At 34.8% G+C, this 16,965-nt stretch overlaps 1 protein-coding gene across 1 annotated transcript in view; it reads right to left on the bottom strand.

Annotated features, from left to right (window-relative positions):
• Nucleotides 1-16,128, bottom strand: part of GNAT3 (G protein subunit alpha transducin 3) — a 55,419-nt gene extending 39,291 nt beyond the window's left edge. Inside the window, exon 1 of the mRNA XM_046021041.1 lies at nucleotides 15,954-16,128. Within this exon, the coding sequence (XP_045876997.1) occupies nucleotides 15,954-16,071 (118 nt within the window). The 5' untranslated portion in view covers nucleotides 16,072-16,128. The remainder of the gene's footprint in view (nucleotides 1-15,953) is intronic.
• Nucleotides 16,129-16,965: the final 837 nt, after the last annotated feature.

Here is a 16,965-nt window from a genome sequence, read left to right as displayed (position 1 = left end):
GCAAATATTAAAAACAATTTTAAAGCTACATGGTATCTATACTTGTAACTGAACTTCAACTGAACATACTCCAGGCTTGATTGTTCATTTGCTAAAAGAGGCAAAATAAGAATAAACACTTCAACTTGTTATCCTGCATAAGATTTCTTGTAGGTGGTTTTAAAACTCACACAATTGTGCAGTAGAAAAAACCTCAGAAATCAACCAACTATACTATCTCTTCATTCTGTACATGAGAAAAATGGGTCCAGTAGAAATTGTAATTCTTACCCAAAGTCCCACACCTACCTTAAAACAGAGAAGCTATGTCTTCTGACTTCTATGTTAATGCTATAACATTGTTGCTTTTTAAAATAAGTCCTGGTACTGTCAATATTAATATGATTTGAACACATAAATTATTTTAAATTCCTTCATTTTGAATTAATATGAAAGCAGTGTACTTGTCATAAATACTGGTATGCAGTCTATGCTTGTCATCCATTTATAGCCTGCAGGCATGGAAGGTTTTTAGGGTAGCCCTTTGGAACCAACTTAACTTTGTTGCACTGACTCTTCCTCTTCCTTACGGAGCAACAACAAAATTATCTGTCTCTTCCACTTGACAACCTTTCAAGTCCTCTAGACTGAGGGTAGGAAAATGTGATCAGCACTTTGGAATGAAATACAGGCTCACAGTTATTTCTGACTTTGGGTATCTTGATCAAATTTAATGAGAGAGTCAGTTTTTTTCTTTTACAAAATGGGGCTATTAATGTCTACCTCTCAGGGTCTGGGCAGGTTAAATTAGAGATAGGAAATAGGCAGGACATACTTAAACTTACTGTGAGTTCTCAACACTTTCTTTTAATTAAAGCATGCTCTCTCTCTTTCCTAAGAGACTTCCAGTTTAATATGTCCTGTTCCTTTAATCCTTTCTTACAGAACATATATTTCACCTTTCCACTCGGGGATAGGTGAAAAACAGTGTTTGAAATACTCGTACTAAAAATTGTGCTGTAGATATCAGGAGATTTATCAACAACACTGATATTCTGATGTAGCGGGATAGGAATGCAACCTAGGCTGCCCCTGCCCTTGGTGCTTGTTTTTAAATAGAACACTTAATTCGGACCATGATTCATTTGCCGCCTTTTTTTTTTTCTTCCTTCTGTAACTGTATCACATTCTTTACCTATATTAAGTTTGGAGTAAGTTAAGATTTTCCTACTTTTACTCCATACCACCCCTCAGCAAACAGATCCTTTCACATACTACACACGTCATCATCTTTTTTAAACCTCAGTTGAAGATCTCGGTTAAATTCCATTTTGTTTATTTGGACCAGTCATTTCTGGTAGTTAGAATTTTGACTTTGTCACTATATGTTGCCAAACTCTGAATCTTATTTGAGTGTGAAATGCTGCTTATCCTCCTTCACCCAAATCCCTGGTAAGAGCATTGAATAGGAAAGGGTGAGGGGCAGGAAACTGCGTCAAGTCCCCGAATCATCATTAGTGCAGTCAACAATGCTAGCTGGCGGTAGTTACCTATGGCAACCACTGAAGGTTTTTGTACATACTGCTTGTCTGGTTAAGGGATTGCCTTTATAGCTTATTTGATAAGCGTTTTTATCAGGAATGGATGAAAGAAGTTTATTGTGTTTAGTTCAGCTTCTAACATAACTATAATGATTTTTCTCTTTTAATGTGGTAAGTTAGTGAATGATATTAATGTTCTAATACTGTTTTAACCATGCAGTCTTGGGATAACAACCCCCGCCCCCATACACACTTTTTTAACACTTTATGCATTGTTAGAGTTAGGTTGCTAGTATTGGCTTTGGTCTTTGTATTTATGTTTCTGAGGAGGGAGATTGGCCCATCACTGTCGGTTAAATTTTGTTGTTAAGGTTGTCAAAGAATGCATTCAGAAGTACTTCTTTCTTTATGTAATTTTAAGTGATTTGTTCATGAGGTAATTGGTAGGATTTACTTATAAAGTCATACTGAACTTTTAGATAAATTTGTACATTTTCTTTTGCAAGATAATAAACAATATCTGAGTGTACACTTATTTTTCCCAGACATTTTATTCTAATAATCTTAAAACCTGCAGAAGTTTGAGAAAACAGTTCATTGAAAACCTCTATTTTATTTTTTAAATTGAAGTATAATTAACATACAATGTTATATTAGTTTCAGGTAGAACATTGTATGTTAATTATACTTACCGATACATATATAACTATATGTATGTTAATTATACTTAATTATACAACATATTGATTAAACAATTCTGTGCATTACTCAACTGTATATATTGAGTATATAATAAATGCTCACCAAAATAGGTATAATCATCATCTGTCACCATACAATGTTATTGCAATAGTATTGACTATATTCCCTATGCTGTACTTTTCATCTCTGTGACTTACTTACTTTATAACTGGAAGTCTGTAATCTTCTTTATCTCTTTCTCCCATCCTCTGGCAACCACCACCACTTTGTATTTAAGAGTCTGTTTGGTTTTTGTTTGTTCATTTGTTTCATTTTTTAGATTCCACGTATGAGTGAAATCATATGGTATGCATCTTTCTCTGACTTGTTTCACTTAGCATGATTATCTCTAGGTCTACTCATATTGCAGAGGGCAAGATTTCATTCTTTTTTATGGCTGAGTAAGAGTGCATTGTATTTACCATATCTTCTTTGTCCATTTATCTATTGATAGACACTTGGGTTACTTCTATATATTGCTTCTTGTAAATGATGTTGCAGTAAATAGACAGATGCATATGTCTTTTCAAATTAGTGTTTTAATTTTCTTTGGATAAATATCCAGCAGTGAAATTACTGGATCATACAACATTACTACTTTTAATATTGGGGGAAAACTCCAAGCTGTCTTCCATAGTGGCTACACCAATTTCCATTCTCACCAATAGGGCATGAGGGTTCCCTTCTCCACATCCTTGCCAATACTGGTTATTTCTTATCTTTTTTTTTAAGATTTTATTTATCCATCTGATAGATAGAGATCAAAAGTAGGCAGAGAGGCAGGCAGAGAGAGAGAGAGAGAGAGAGGAGGAAGCAGGCTCCCTGCTGAGCAGAGAGCCGGATGTGGGGCTCGATCCCAGAAGCCTGGGATCATGACCCGAGCCAAAGGCAGAGGCTTTAACTCACTGAGCCACTCAGGCACCCCTTATCTTTTTTTGATACTAGTATTTCTGACTGGTGTGAGGTGATAAGTCACCATGGTTTTGATTTGCATTTCCCTACCTTTTACGGTTTTGATTTGCATCTCCCTACCTTTTACGGTTTTGATTTGCATCATGAATGATGATTAGTGATGTTGGGCATCTTTTAACATGTTTGTTAGCCATCTGTAGGTCTTTGGAAAAATGTTCAGGTTCTCTGTGTATTTTTTATTTGGATGATTATTTGGTGTTGTTATATAAGATCTTTATACATTTGGGATATTAATTTATCATATAGGTGTGCATTTATTTCTTGGCTCTCTATCCTGTACCATTGATCTATTTGTCCATTTTTAGCCAGTGCCATACTGTTTTGAATACTAAAGCTTGATAGCATATCATGAAATCTGTGATTGTGATGCTTCCAGCTTTGTTCTTTCTTAAAATTACTTTTGCTATTCAGGGTCTTTGCGGTTTCACACAAATTTTAGGATAATTTATTCTAGTTCTGTGAAAAATACTGTTGGTGTTCTCTAGAAATTGTATTGAATCTGTAGATTGCTTTGGGCAGTATGGGCGTTTTGATGGCATTCATTCTTTCAGTGCATGAGCATGGTACAGCTTTCTATAGGCTTGTGTTGTTTTCAGTTTTTTTCATCAGTATTGTATAGTTTTCAGAGTATAGGTCTTTCACCTCCTTGGTGAAATTTATTCCTAGGTATTTTATTCTTTTTGGTGCATTTGTAAATGGTATTTAAAAAAAATATCTCTCTTTCTGCTACTTCATTGTTAGTATATAGAAATGAAACTGATTATGCATATTAATCTTCTATCCTGCAAATTTACTGAATTCATTTATCAGTTCTAGTAATATTTTGGGTGTAATCTTTGGGGTTTATACACAGAGTAACATGTCATCTGCAAATAGTGAGTCTTACTTCTTCCTTACCAATTGAATGCCTTTTATTTCTTTTTCTTGTCTGATTGCTGTACCTAGAACTTCTAGTACTGTGTTGAATAAAAGTAGTGACGTGGATATCTTTATCTTGTTCATGGTCTTAGAGGAAAAGTTTTTGGTTATTTACCACTGAGTATGTTCCCTGTTTGTTGAAAGTTCTTATCATGGATGGATATTATTTTGTCAAAAGCTTTTTCAGATGATCATGTTTTTTAATCCTTTCTCTTATTAATGTGATGTATCACATTAATTTTGTGAACATTGAACCACTCTTGCATCCCTGTAATAAATTCCACTTGATTGTGGTGAATGATTCTTTTAATGGATTGTTGAATTCAACTTAATATTTTTTTAGGACTTTTGCTTGTAAGTTCATTAGAGGTACTGGCCTGTAGTTCTTTTTATTTCCTTTTTCTTTTTCCTCCCCTTCCCCTTTTGTTTTTTATGTGGTGTCTTTGGTTTTGATATTACAGTATACTGGTCTCATAGAAGGCATTTGGAAGTTTTCCTTCCTCTTGTATTTTTTGGATGATGTTGAGAAGAATAGATATTAACTCTAAATGTTTGGTAGAATTTACCCTTGAAGGCATCTGGTCCCAGACTTTTGCTGTTTTTTAAATCTCTTTGGTCATCCATATCTTTTGATTGGAACATTTAGTCCATTTATATTTAAAGTAGTTACTGTTAGGCATGTACTTATTGCCATTTTGTTCATCATTTTCCTCTTGTTTTTATAGTTCTTCTCGGTTCCTTTCTTCTCTTGTCCTCATCCCTTGTGATTTGATGGCTTTCTTTAAATGTTATCCCTGAATTCCTTTTTCTTTATTTTCTGTGTATCTCTTACAGGCTTTTGGTTTGTAATTCCCTTTAGGTTCATATATAACATCTTACATGTAGAGCAGTCTATATTAAGTTAATAATCATTAAGTTCAACCACATTCTAAAAACATGCAATTTTCTCTCCTCCTTTGATGTTTTATGTATATAAAGTCATGCTTAATATCTTTTATTTTCTGTATCCTTCGACTGACTTTTTTATAGATCTAATTGATTTTACTGCTTTTGTGTTTTAACCTTCACAGGAGCTTTATGTTATTAATCCATTACCTTTACTTTATGTTTACTCTTACCTGTGAAATCTTTTCCTTTCATAATTTTCATCGAGTTATGACCTTTCCTTTCCTTTCCACTCAAAAATTTCCTTTAGCATTACTTGTAAGGCTGATTTAGTGGCGATGAACTCCTCTGACTTTGTTCATCTGGGAAGCTCTGTATCTCTCCTCCTATTCCAAATGACAACTTTGCTGGGTATAGTGTTCTTGGTTGCAGGTTTTTATCTTTCAGTACTTTGAGTATATCATACCACTCTCTTCTGGTCTCCAGTGTTTCTGCTGAAAAATCAGCAAATAGCCTAATGGGGTTGCCCTTGTATATAACAGTTTTCTCTTTTTCCTAACTGCTTTTCAAATGTTCTCTTTATCATTATTTTTTGCTATTTTAATTACTTAATGTCTTGTCATGGACCTCCTTGGGTTAATCTTGTTAGGGACTTTCTGTGATTCTTGGTCCCAAATGTTTGTTTCCTCCCCCAGAATTTGTCACTCTTGATGATGTCACTGAGTTCCCTTAACTGATTCCATTTTTTTCTCTTTGCTATTCAGCTTCCTGCTTTCCATTACTCTTTTCCATATTGCTGGTTTGTTCTTTTGCAACTTCCAACCTGCTATTGATTCTCTCTGGAGTATTTTTTTTTATAAATTTTAGTTACTGAATGCTTCATCTCTGACTGTTTTTTTTTTATATTTTGTATCTTTGTGAAAGACCTCACTGAATTTATCTAGTCATGAGTATCTTCATGACAATTACTTTGAATTGTCTACCAGACATATTGTTTATCTTTGTTTCATTTCTTTCATTTTGTCTAACTCTGTGTTTGCTTCTATGCAATAGGGTGATCAGCGATATCTCTTGGTCTTCAAAAATAGTGGCCTTGTGTAAAAGAGGTCCTGTGGTGCCCTGTATCGCAGTGTCCCCCTGGTCACCAGAACCAGATGGTCCAGAGTTGTGTGGCTCTTGTGTCGTTGCATGTACCCTACTATTGTCACTGAGTTGCACCTGTTTTCTTCCCAGCCATCTGCAATGCTTTGGGTGCAGACACACCCAGTGGCAGGGCTTGCTCCCTGTGTAGCCAGCGATGAAGCTTGGATGCAGGAATTGTGGATATGCTGGTGTAGGGGGTTATCTTCTTCCCTTTTCTCCAAGACAGGAATCATTTTGGAATGGTGCCAGTTCCTGCTGGGGCTGCTTGCACTGTGTGGTAGGTAGGCTCTCTTTAAGGGCAGGTACTCAGTTTCCTATTGATTTCAGACTCTCCTGGAGTTAAGCCCACTGATTTTTAAAGTAGTCAGTGTTAAACCCCATGAATTGTAAAACCTCTCAAATTTAAGCCCCACTAGTTTTGAAAGCCAGACCTTACAGAAACTTGTCCTCCCAGTGTGTGTCCCCAGTTCCTGGGGTTCCAGGGTGGAATTTAATCCTCTTGCTTTGCTGCACTTGTGGTGTCCCTCCTGTTTGTGGTAGTCTCACTGGGGGGGTTTGGTTCATAGCTGTGTCTCCACCTTTTCCAATGTGGACTCCTCTCTACAATTAACTATGGAAGGTCTGTTTGGCCCGTCTTCAGGTCATTGTCAGAGTTAGTTGCATATGTGTACATGTTATGTCAGTGTGTCCAAGGAAGGAGGTGAGCTGAGCATCCTCCTACTCTACCATCTTCCCTGTCCTCCCTTAAGAACTTATATTTTATGCCCTTCACCAATCTCTGTTTTGTTGTTTCCTTTCTTTCATACACCTATGAAATAATGTTATGTATGTATTTACATATATATATATATATAATATACTTTGTTTTGCTAAACCTCTGAAAGTAGACACTTTACCCATAAACACTTCAGAATGCATAAGAATAAGGTCATTTTTTCCTATAAAATCGTGATACAAGATTTCATGCTTGAAAAAATTGAATTAATCCAAAATGTGAGCTAATATATATTCTATATTTAAGTTTGTTTGATTGTTCCAAAAAATGTTTTTCATGTCTTTTATATTTCTTAGATCCAAGATCCAGTTAATGTTTATATATTCCCTCTGGTTATTATGCTATTTAAATTTGTTTAACTTCAGAATATTTCCATTTTCATACTGTTTTTAATTTGTTTTCATGACATTAGCATTTTTGTAAAGTGTAGGGTAACTTCTTATATAATATCCAGTATTCTGTACTTATCTGGTTAGATTCAACATAAATATTTTAGCATAAATATGATATAATACTGTGTTTTTTGGTGCATCACATCAGTACGCTTATGGTGTCAGATACATTTCTGTGACTAATGGTATATCTAAGTTCCTATTTCTGTGATAGAATACTATAAGCATCACAAATCTGTAAAACACCTTATCAGGCAAACTAAGCATGTTTCATTTGTGGGAAATATTGTGGTTGTATACTATCTTTTCTAATGAAATTTAAATAGTTCCAATTTTATACTTGTTTTAAAAATATAATATTTAAAAGACTATATGAGCCTTTTTGGATTTTGAGAAGTATTTTAAAAATATGTCTTCTTTCTTATTACTATACATTGTAGGCTGAAAAGGGAAACTGTGGTTTTCCCCAAAGAGGCGTATTTTAACTGAAACATAGATGATAGATTTGTCTAAATATTCATTAATTGTGGAACAGGCACACACACACCTTTTTGTATACTAAAGTTTCCAAAAAAAAAAAAAAAAGGCCTTGGTTAATTACATGGTTATTTTATACACATTTGAGAATTGGGTAAAAGAAAAGAGAGGATTGAATATATCAAATCTCTAGTGCTCACTGGAGTTGTCCATCCTAATTTCCAGACCCAAATATTCATCTGTTTAATAGATATCTCCACTTCACTGTGCTATAAACATCACCCATTTGAATGTCCTAAATCATTTCTCCTTTCATATCTACCCCAACCTAAACTTTGTCTTGCCTTTCACATATCAATGAATAAAATGATCACCATTTTCTTTTTTTTTTCTTTTTAAGATTTTATTTATTTATTTGACAGAGAGAGATCACAAGTAGGCAGAGCGGCAGGTAGAGAGAGAGAGAGGAGGAAGCAGGCTCCCTGCTGAGCAGAGAGGCTGATGTGGGGCTCGATCCCAGGACCCTGGGATCATGACCTGAGCCGAAGGCAGAGGCTTTAACCCACTGAGCCACCCAGGCACCCCATGATCACCATTTTCAATATACTAACCTTTAATCATTCCTCTCATTTAAAACCCATATGCAGTCAGCTGCTAAGTTTTGTTGACCTTCTTTCTGGATGTCCTTCAAATCTTACTTTAAAACTTGTAATTTCCACCTTCATTTATAATCTTATCAAGTATTTGTGAAATAGTGACAGTTTCCTATTTGAACCACCTACCTCAATCATTCTCATAAAATTTTTGTCTCGTAGTATAGCTAGGATGGTTTTTGACCCCCCCCCAAAAAAGTATAATCATTCTCACTTATATTCTGAAAACCTATCAATATATCCCAGTTGAATTAAATAAGCTCTTTATGGGATGACATAATGGCTTTTTTCTAGCTCTCTTTCCACATTCTAAACATATGTCTATGCATTAGACACTATGAACAGCTTACAGGAATATTTTAGATTCTGATTCTGTCATTCTTCATACATAAATCATGCATGCATGCATTCTTGTGCTAAGTCATAGGAATAAAATGAAGAACAAAACCTGACATGTTGTTTTCATAGACCCTAGAATGCGAATAAAAATTTAATACTAATAGGGATACAACTATGTTGTAATCTTAGAAACTGAATTATCTTCTTAAGATTCTCATTTGTAAAATGAAAATAATATCTATTTCATAGGGGTGTTTTCGTAGATAGAGAACAATAGGAAGCAGTGGAGAAATACGAGATCCATTCGATCGGAGATAGAAATAAAATTCACCTTTGCCACAAGGTTGCCCTCTGGCAGTGGGCAAAGAATGATCACAAAAGAGATAAAGAAGATTGAAATACAGAGTTAATATAATGGGAAAGAATATAATGGGAAGCCTCATAAAATACAAAACTTGAGGATAAGTAAGCAGCAAGATAAACCTGAACAATAATTTTGAGGTCTCCTAAAGGGCAGTCAGTTCACAGTTCACAGAAATTTGCAAATATGGATCAAGACATGGGCAAAAGGAAGGATATTAGTGTCATTCTTCCCGAAGAGATTGTTAAGTTTGATCTGCAAAAGACAGGACAGATGGCAAAACCAAGATCCAAGGACAGACCTTGATAGGTGAAACCATTTAAGACTGGGAAGAAGAAGCAAGCTTCAATAAAGGGAGCCATGAGGGGATGAAACACTAGAGGGTATTGCAGCATTATGACTAAAGAAGAGAGACACAGTTACTGAAGTCTGAATTTTGTGAATTGGGGGTTATCAGGGCTCTGTGAGAGAGAACATTTTAGTAGAGAGGAAGATACATAGGTGGTTTGCAATTAACTAAAGAGAATGTAGAGGATAAGAAAACAGAAGCAGTGAGCAAACACTAGGAGTATTTCAATATAAAAGTGTGCTTAAAAAGATAACTATGTAAGGTAAATTTAAGGAGATTATGGAGTCAAAGAATGTTTTTTAGGCTAATGGAGAGAAATATATCTATGTTCCCAAAGGAAGGAGCCAGTAGAGAATTCTGGAAATTCACTTAATAAACTTCTATCACTTAAAAAAAAAGAGAGAGAGAAAAGAGAAAATAATTCATAAAGCAAAATTCTTAAGATATGGAAGAGGGTGAAATTTATAACACAGTGGTTGAAATTAGCTTTAAACTGAAAGTGGAATAGTTCAGTGAGATTTGGAGATGATGACTGATCACTATCTGGTACACGGGTGTTCATCTTGGGTGAGGCGGAGGGGAGGAGTTCTACATGAAAATGATATTGGGAATACAGAAACAGTTGCCCTTTGGATGATTTTAGGAGAAAACTAGGACTGAGTAAAATAATTATTGGCCCAGCTAAAGTTGAAAACAAATTAGTCAGCCAGGAAACAGAAAATGATGCCATTTTATTCTACAACACCTGGGAATGAAAGAAATTAGGAGACTGCGTGGGGGTCAGGGTTGGATCAGCACTCAGGGCTGAAAAGATGTTGAATAGCATCGCTTTGGTGGAGATTGGTTGGTTTCAGTGTATTAGAACAAGACGGATGGAGAATTTTAAGGAATTATCTAGGGTGGAGAGTGTGAATCTCAGTTGAGGCAGCAGATTAAAGGGACAGGATGGTTCAGAGCTGTCAGACGAATACAGCTAAAATTAGGCTGATTCCGATTGAAGGGGTCAGGAAGGTATATGAAATCGAAGAACTAACTCACGTGTGTCAGAAAGAGTGAGAGACTGTAAAATGCTGGTCAGAGATCGAAACTTTCAGATATCTTAAAAAAGGAACAATTCTAAGTAGCACATTTATTCTATTTGAATATAAAATAGTGAGGCAGGAGCGACAGCTGTGACATCTGCTTTAAAGCATCAGGATCTAATGAACAGAATGAGTGTTTTTCCAATCTTGATTGATCTTATCCTCTGTCTCACCTTGAATCAATCCTACTTCTGTAGGTTCAAGGCTACACTGATGTATTTATACATCAATACTTGGAGAAAACTTAGATAAGCAGATGGATTCTGGGTTGGAGTCTAAAATCTTAACTGGAGGTATATTTGATGTGCTATCTATCACAGAGTCATTATGCTCTCAAATGTTCACTACCCTCCTATCTCTCTGACAGTTTGGAGGAGTAAATAACTTTTTGTTGGCTGCTCATCACGCTTCTATAAATGTTTTTAAAGGTAGAGTATTGCTTGCTCTCGAATCAGTAATTCAGAGTCTGAATGAAAAAAGTGAATACAGAAAAGTTCTGTGGTATTACTAGAGAAGTTCTGTTATAAATCAGAGTTAACAAGAGTCTTTTCCAGAGGATTTAATCTCATTAGCAAATATCATCGTTTGGCTAAATATGGAATACCTTAATACATGGTTTGCATGTTTTATGTGAGAGACTTGAGTCTATGTATAAGATCAACTGCTAATTTAAGATAAATTAACTTAAAATAAACAACCAAATATATGCAAAACATTTGTCTAAGCGCTTTTTGCCTGTTGGAAAAGAGACATTAAAGAGAGCTATTTGATACTGCCATCTGCCATTCTTGGTAAATAAATACAACATTATAAATATTTGGGTTTGCTTTTGGAACTTTCATATTGTTATGATGCAAACAGTTCATTGCATTTTTGAGAAAAATTGAAACTCTCTTTTCTGCCTGTTTTCTCTCTTCTGAAAATCAATTTTGAACATTTGTATTAAATATATTTGTGCAACCACAAGATTGGATACCTTTAGAAACATAAAATTATTTCATAATATTTTAAAACAAAAATACTTATTAGAGCAAGGAAAGGGTGGCTTTAATTTGAATAAATAAAACCAAAAAAATTGAAAACATTTAGGAATATGTCTTACATGCTGTTCACTTATCACTAGTGATCAGAAAGAAATTGATTGGTTAATCCTGAAGTAATTATTCCGGGGGAATCTCATTGTCTGATCACATCCATGGTCAGGCATTGATTCTTGGTATAATGGAAATTCAAAATGGAATTTCTTACATTTGATGAATTCATAATCTAGCCAGTGACAGAAACACGTCCAGTTTCCTGCATACTTTCCCACTCATATTTAGAATATTTTTAAAAAACAAAAATAAAGACCTGCTTTTAAAAAAAGAATAAAAGTAAGAACTTTGATTTAACCTAAGTTTCTGTCTTCTTTTCTCTTAGGTATACATAATAGGAAAACAAAGGAAGAAAAATTGTATGTGTTTATTGACATTCAGTTTATTTCAGTTTTGCAAATCTATTACACACAAAAAATAAATCATATTTGTCAGGATTTCTGCAGTTTATAAAATACTTTGACATCCACCATTTCTCTGATGTTATGTGGCTAGCCTGAGGTAACTCAGAGATGTGAAAAAAGCATATCATAATGAAAGCATTAAATCAATTATTTTTATCTCAAATGGCTTAAAAATACATTGTACTCTACATGTTTTGAATTATAGTCTCCACTCTTCCAGGTGGATAAACCTATTTAGTCAATTCTGCTGTGCAGATTTTGTTTTACCAATTATTTTGTAACAAGCTTTTAAACAGTGTCAAAATTATCATAATTCTCCCACTGTCATACTGGAAAAATGATAAACTTTCCAAAATATCTATTGGTTGAATAAATGGGACCATTTGAAAAAATTGAAAATGTTGATTACCTAAGTAAAGACAAACACATTTAAAGTAGATATTCTTTTATATTTGGATGTTCAAGTTCACATTTCTAATAGTCAGATGATTGCAATAATATTTTAAAACAGAGCTCAAATGGCACCATTAAAAAGTTTTGTGACATTAAATAAATAAAAAAGGGTTTAGATCTAAAAGAAAATTAATGATGAACAGTACAGGATAGTGTTGGAAATCGCTGGCTAAAAGCTAATTATAATATCATAACTGAAAATTATAGAATAAATGTGACAAGGTTCGAAATACGAAAACAAAGTTAATGTTTCCTTATACTTCCCATTAAGCTCTGAATCTACAAAAGTACAAAAAAAATTAACGTAAAATATGAAGAGAAGGAACATGGAAAGAATGGAAATGATCCACTCTGATTCTGCAATTTAATGACAGGTATTTCTTTTGGATAGTAATAAAATTTAATCAAACATTTATAAGTTAAGTCTTCAAGAAATAACTAACTTAAGAATCCTCCAAAAGGAAAAAAAAAATTCTCCAAAAGAGAATATGTTATTCATTAGAATTTGTTCTGCTTATTAAAATGTACTCTTTCTGGGTAATCTTTACAGGCTTTTTTTTTTTTTTAAGGCACATGGCATTATTATTCTTATAGCAATTTTCAAATGTGCTAGGAATGTCTGAGTCATCTCCAATGTTTCCTAGAAGCCTGCTTTTTGCAAAGGAGAAAGATTTGGCATCTCTTCTGTAATTTTACTAAATGTCTGAAAGGCATAATAAAGAGGGAACCTGTCTGCAAGGTACTCCTTTGTTTGTAAAATAGCAATTAGATAGCTCTTTAATTTCACTGAAGCCTTATGTCCCATAATAATACCAAATGGTACATCTGCTTTACAGCACATGTTAAATTTGTAACTTGTGTTAATGTGTTTAAGCACCTACAGTTTATTAGATACGAGGATCAGCATAAAGAATGAATTCTGTCAAAAATATTTTTCAATCTGAATCTTTTCAGAAATTGAATTAGAATCAGAATCTGATCACTACCAAGGCCTAACTAGTCAGTGCCACATGACCTACATGCATTAGTAAACATAAAACTGTTGTTTAGACTGCTCTCATGAGTAGGAATCACTGTTTCCATGATGGGAGAGGTGAAATAGATCTCATTCCTGAGAGGATTTGAGGGTAGGAGGATGGGAAGGTTTAGGTTAGTTCTGCTGAATGCTTGTATGTCTTAATGAGGCCATATTGGAAATAAAAAAATATTGTTTAGAGAATTTGAGTTAAAGTAAAAAAATGAGGATTGAAGCAGAGTTTTTACAAGACTGTGTAGTTTTGAACTTGACAATTGAAAGATCATGCATAGAACTCAGAGTCCAGAAGGGAAAACTCAGACAAACATTTGGAATAAACTGGGAGAGGAAGACTTGAGAATTTGATTCACTTGTGTAAATAAGTTCAGTACACATATTTTCAGAACCAAATAAATCCAAGCATATTGTGTGGTGTCTTTGGAACTGAATTTATAAAGTTGTCTGGGAAAAGTAAAAGATAAAATAATGTTACTAATGATCCTTTTTTAATCTCTGGTACTAAAAGTTACCCTCATTTCTTGTTCTAACCCAAACACTTTAATCTAAAAAGAACTGGTATATTGAGAATAGGTCTAGTCTTTTGAAACTTTATTCAAAAATAGGGATTTTTAAATCTGTTTTATCATTACTCTTACACCACTGTTCTTAGTACAAGTGGGACGCTGAATGCACTTGTAGGAATGTTTGGCTTTCCCTCTCATCTTTTATTTGCTTTTTCTATGTCCACATTACTTCTACTCTTGATCAAAGAAAGCCTCAGAGAATGCTCTGGAGTGAGAGGGAAAATATTTCCAGTTGCAAGAGTTGGCTCCAACATCTTTCTAAGTTACTCACCCATAGGTGGTTACTTGCAAGTGCTGTGGGTAGGTGTGAGCCACAGAACTTGTGCATAAAGGGAGAGAATGTTTTCTTTACTTTGAGGAGCAAGTGCTGGGAATCCCACAGTTGATCTCTGAGACACTTTTGCCACTGAGAGCAAACTAGACACAGGAAAGGAGGCACTTAAAAAATGAGGGTATTTCATGTGAACAATACACAATTCTGAAATAAAATAAAGTCTTTTTGTGGGTGCCTGGGTGGCTCAGTCGGTTAAGCGTCTGCCTGTGGTTCAGGCCATGATCGCAGGGTTCTGGGATTGAACCCCATGTCCCGCTCCTTGCAGGGAGCCTGCTTCTCCCTTTCCCTCTGCAGCGCCCCCTGCTTGTGCTCTCGCTCTCTAACTCCCTCTCTCTATGTCAAATAAATAAAATCTTCAAAAAATAAAATAAAATAAAATGAAGTCCTTTTGGGTATAACTAAGCAGGAGGAACATAGTACTAATTAAAGTTCTTGTTTTGATCTCTTTATAAAGGTCTTGATTTTTATTTCAAAAACATAATTGATCTTGCCATGACCACTACATGTTATATTTTTTTATGTTTAGAAAAAATGTGCAGCATATAGCTTTCCTTCAGTTCATTAAACATTAATTTAGCATTGTGGTAAAACGTTGTGCTGAGTTTTAAAAGGGTAAAAAGAGGAGTGCCTAGGTGGCTCAGTGGGTTAAGCCTCTGCCTTCAGCTCAGGTCGTAGTCTCCAGGTCCTGGAATGGAGCCCTGCATCCGGCTCTCTGCTCAGCAGGGAGCCTGCTTCCCCCTCTCCCTCTCCCTGCCTCTCTGCCTACTTGTGATCTCTCTCTGTGTCAAATAAATAAGTAAAATCTTTAAAAAAAAAAAAAAGGGTAAAAAGATAGAAGGAATATAATCCTGACCTGAATCAATATATAAATATCCTAAAAAACTTTCAGTGGAGTATTTTATAAGTGTACAAATGGTAGCACAGGCAATATTCAAAAGCTTTAACAATGTTATTAATCTAAGGTAACTTATCATTCATTACTCTCTAAATAACTTGATACTAATTGGTTTTCACAGCACAAGTAATTAAATAACATGCTAAATTTGATATCAAACAACTCAACTGTTATCTGTTCAAACAAAATAATGTAACATTATATAACTTGTAATTAAAGGATTGTTTTCAGTACTAAATAACTGATGTTCAGAAAATGATTAGTGTAGTAGAAAATAATAAATGGATATGAGTTTTCCTTTAATAGTAGTAAATTGTATTATTGACAAAGAGGAATTGAATCATCTCATAAATATTTGTCTCTCTGCTTAAGCAAAATAAAATAAAATACTAAATAAGAAAAGTAAACATTTATAGAGGGCATATAAAATCTTTTTAAATTTCCAAGCACATATTCATAATAAATCCCCCATATGGTAATTTACCTGAAATTAAAATTTGAGAAAAGAAATACATCCTAATTGCAAAGAAAAATGGGGGTTTTGAAAGCAAGAGAAAAAAATATTACCTAATAACAGCAACTTCACAGTTCTTGCATCTCGTTCAGCGTCTTCCTGAAGCTTTTTCTCCAGTTCCTTGGATCTTTTGGCTGACTCCTTGCTCTCTGAGCTAATTCCGCTCCCCATCTCGTGGTGGTAGGGACTTGTTAGTTTTTGTGCCTGAGCTTTCTCCAACGTGGAGCACAGCTCCGGCTTGGAGAGAAGATGCAGAAGCAGTGCTCTGCGGAGCTTCCTACCCGCCCATTCCCTCACTCTCTGAGACCCTGCTTTGCCTAAGGAGATGCTTTCAGAGCTGTCACCTGATCACAGGGCGAAACCACACGACCCCATGGTTGTATGGCTAGGAGCAAAAGAGGAAATTCATTATGCTTTCAAATTAAATGACCACTTATGGCACATCTTCAAAAACTTGCCCATCTTTCTTAAAGAACAGTGTATACTAATGTAGAATGTGGTATGAATCTATACACTAAAGATAATCCGTAATGAACAGTTGAACAGCTCAATTGGAACATACTGTTGTTACTGTGACTTAAAGTTATTACTAATCAACAAGCTTGTATCTTCAGATATTTGAGTCTTCAAATTGTTCATAATCATGCCAGTATCACTATCAGAATATTTCTATTGAATCATCCAAATTTATCGTCTTGTATATTCAGATTATCACTCAAAATTATTGGAAATCTCTTAGTATTAATTAGAAAACATTTTTTTAAAAAAATGGGAACAAATGAATGCAGTTCTTATATTTGTACATATTGTTGTATTGCCAGAAACCTAGAATTCAACACACATTGCCTTTTTTTTTTTTTAAGATTTATTTATTTATTTGACAGAAAGAGATCACAAGTAGGCAGAGAGGCAGGTGGAGAGAAATGAGGAAGCAGGCTCCCTGCCAAGCAGAGAGCTCGATAGGGGCTCGATCCCAGGGACCCTAGGATCATGACCTGAGCTGGAGGCAGAAGCCAAACCCACTGAGCCACCCAGATGCCCCCACACTGCTTTTAAATTATTGAT

The sequence above is a fragment of the Meles meles genome, chromosome 10 (assembly GCF_922984935.1).
Source record: "Meles meles chromosome 10, mMelMel3.1 paternal haplotype, whole genome shotgun sequence".
Classification (NCBI taxonomy): domain Eukaryota; kingdom Metazoa; phylum Chordata; class Mammalia; order Carnivora; family Mustelidae; genus Meles; species Meles meles.
This window is presented reverse-complemented; position numbering and strand designations above follow the sequence as displayed.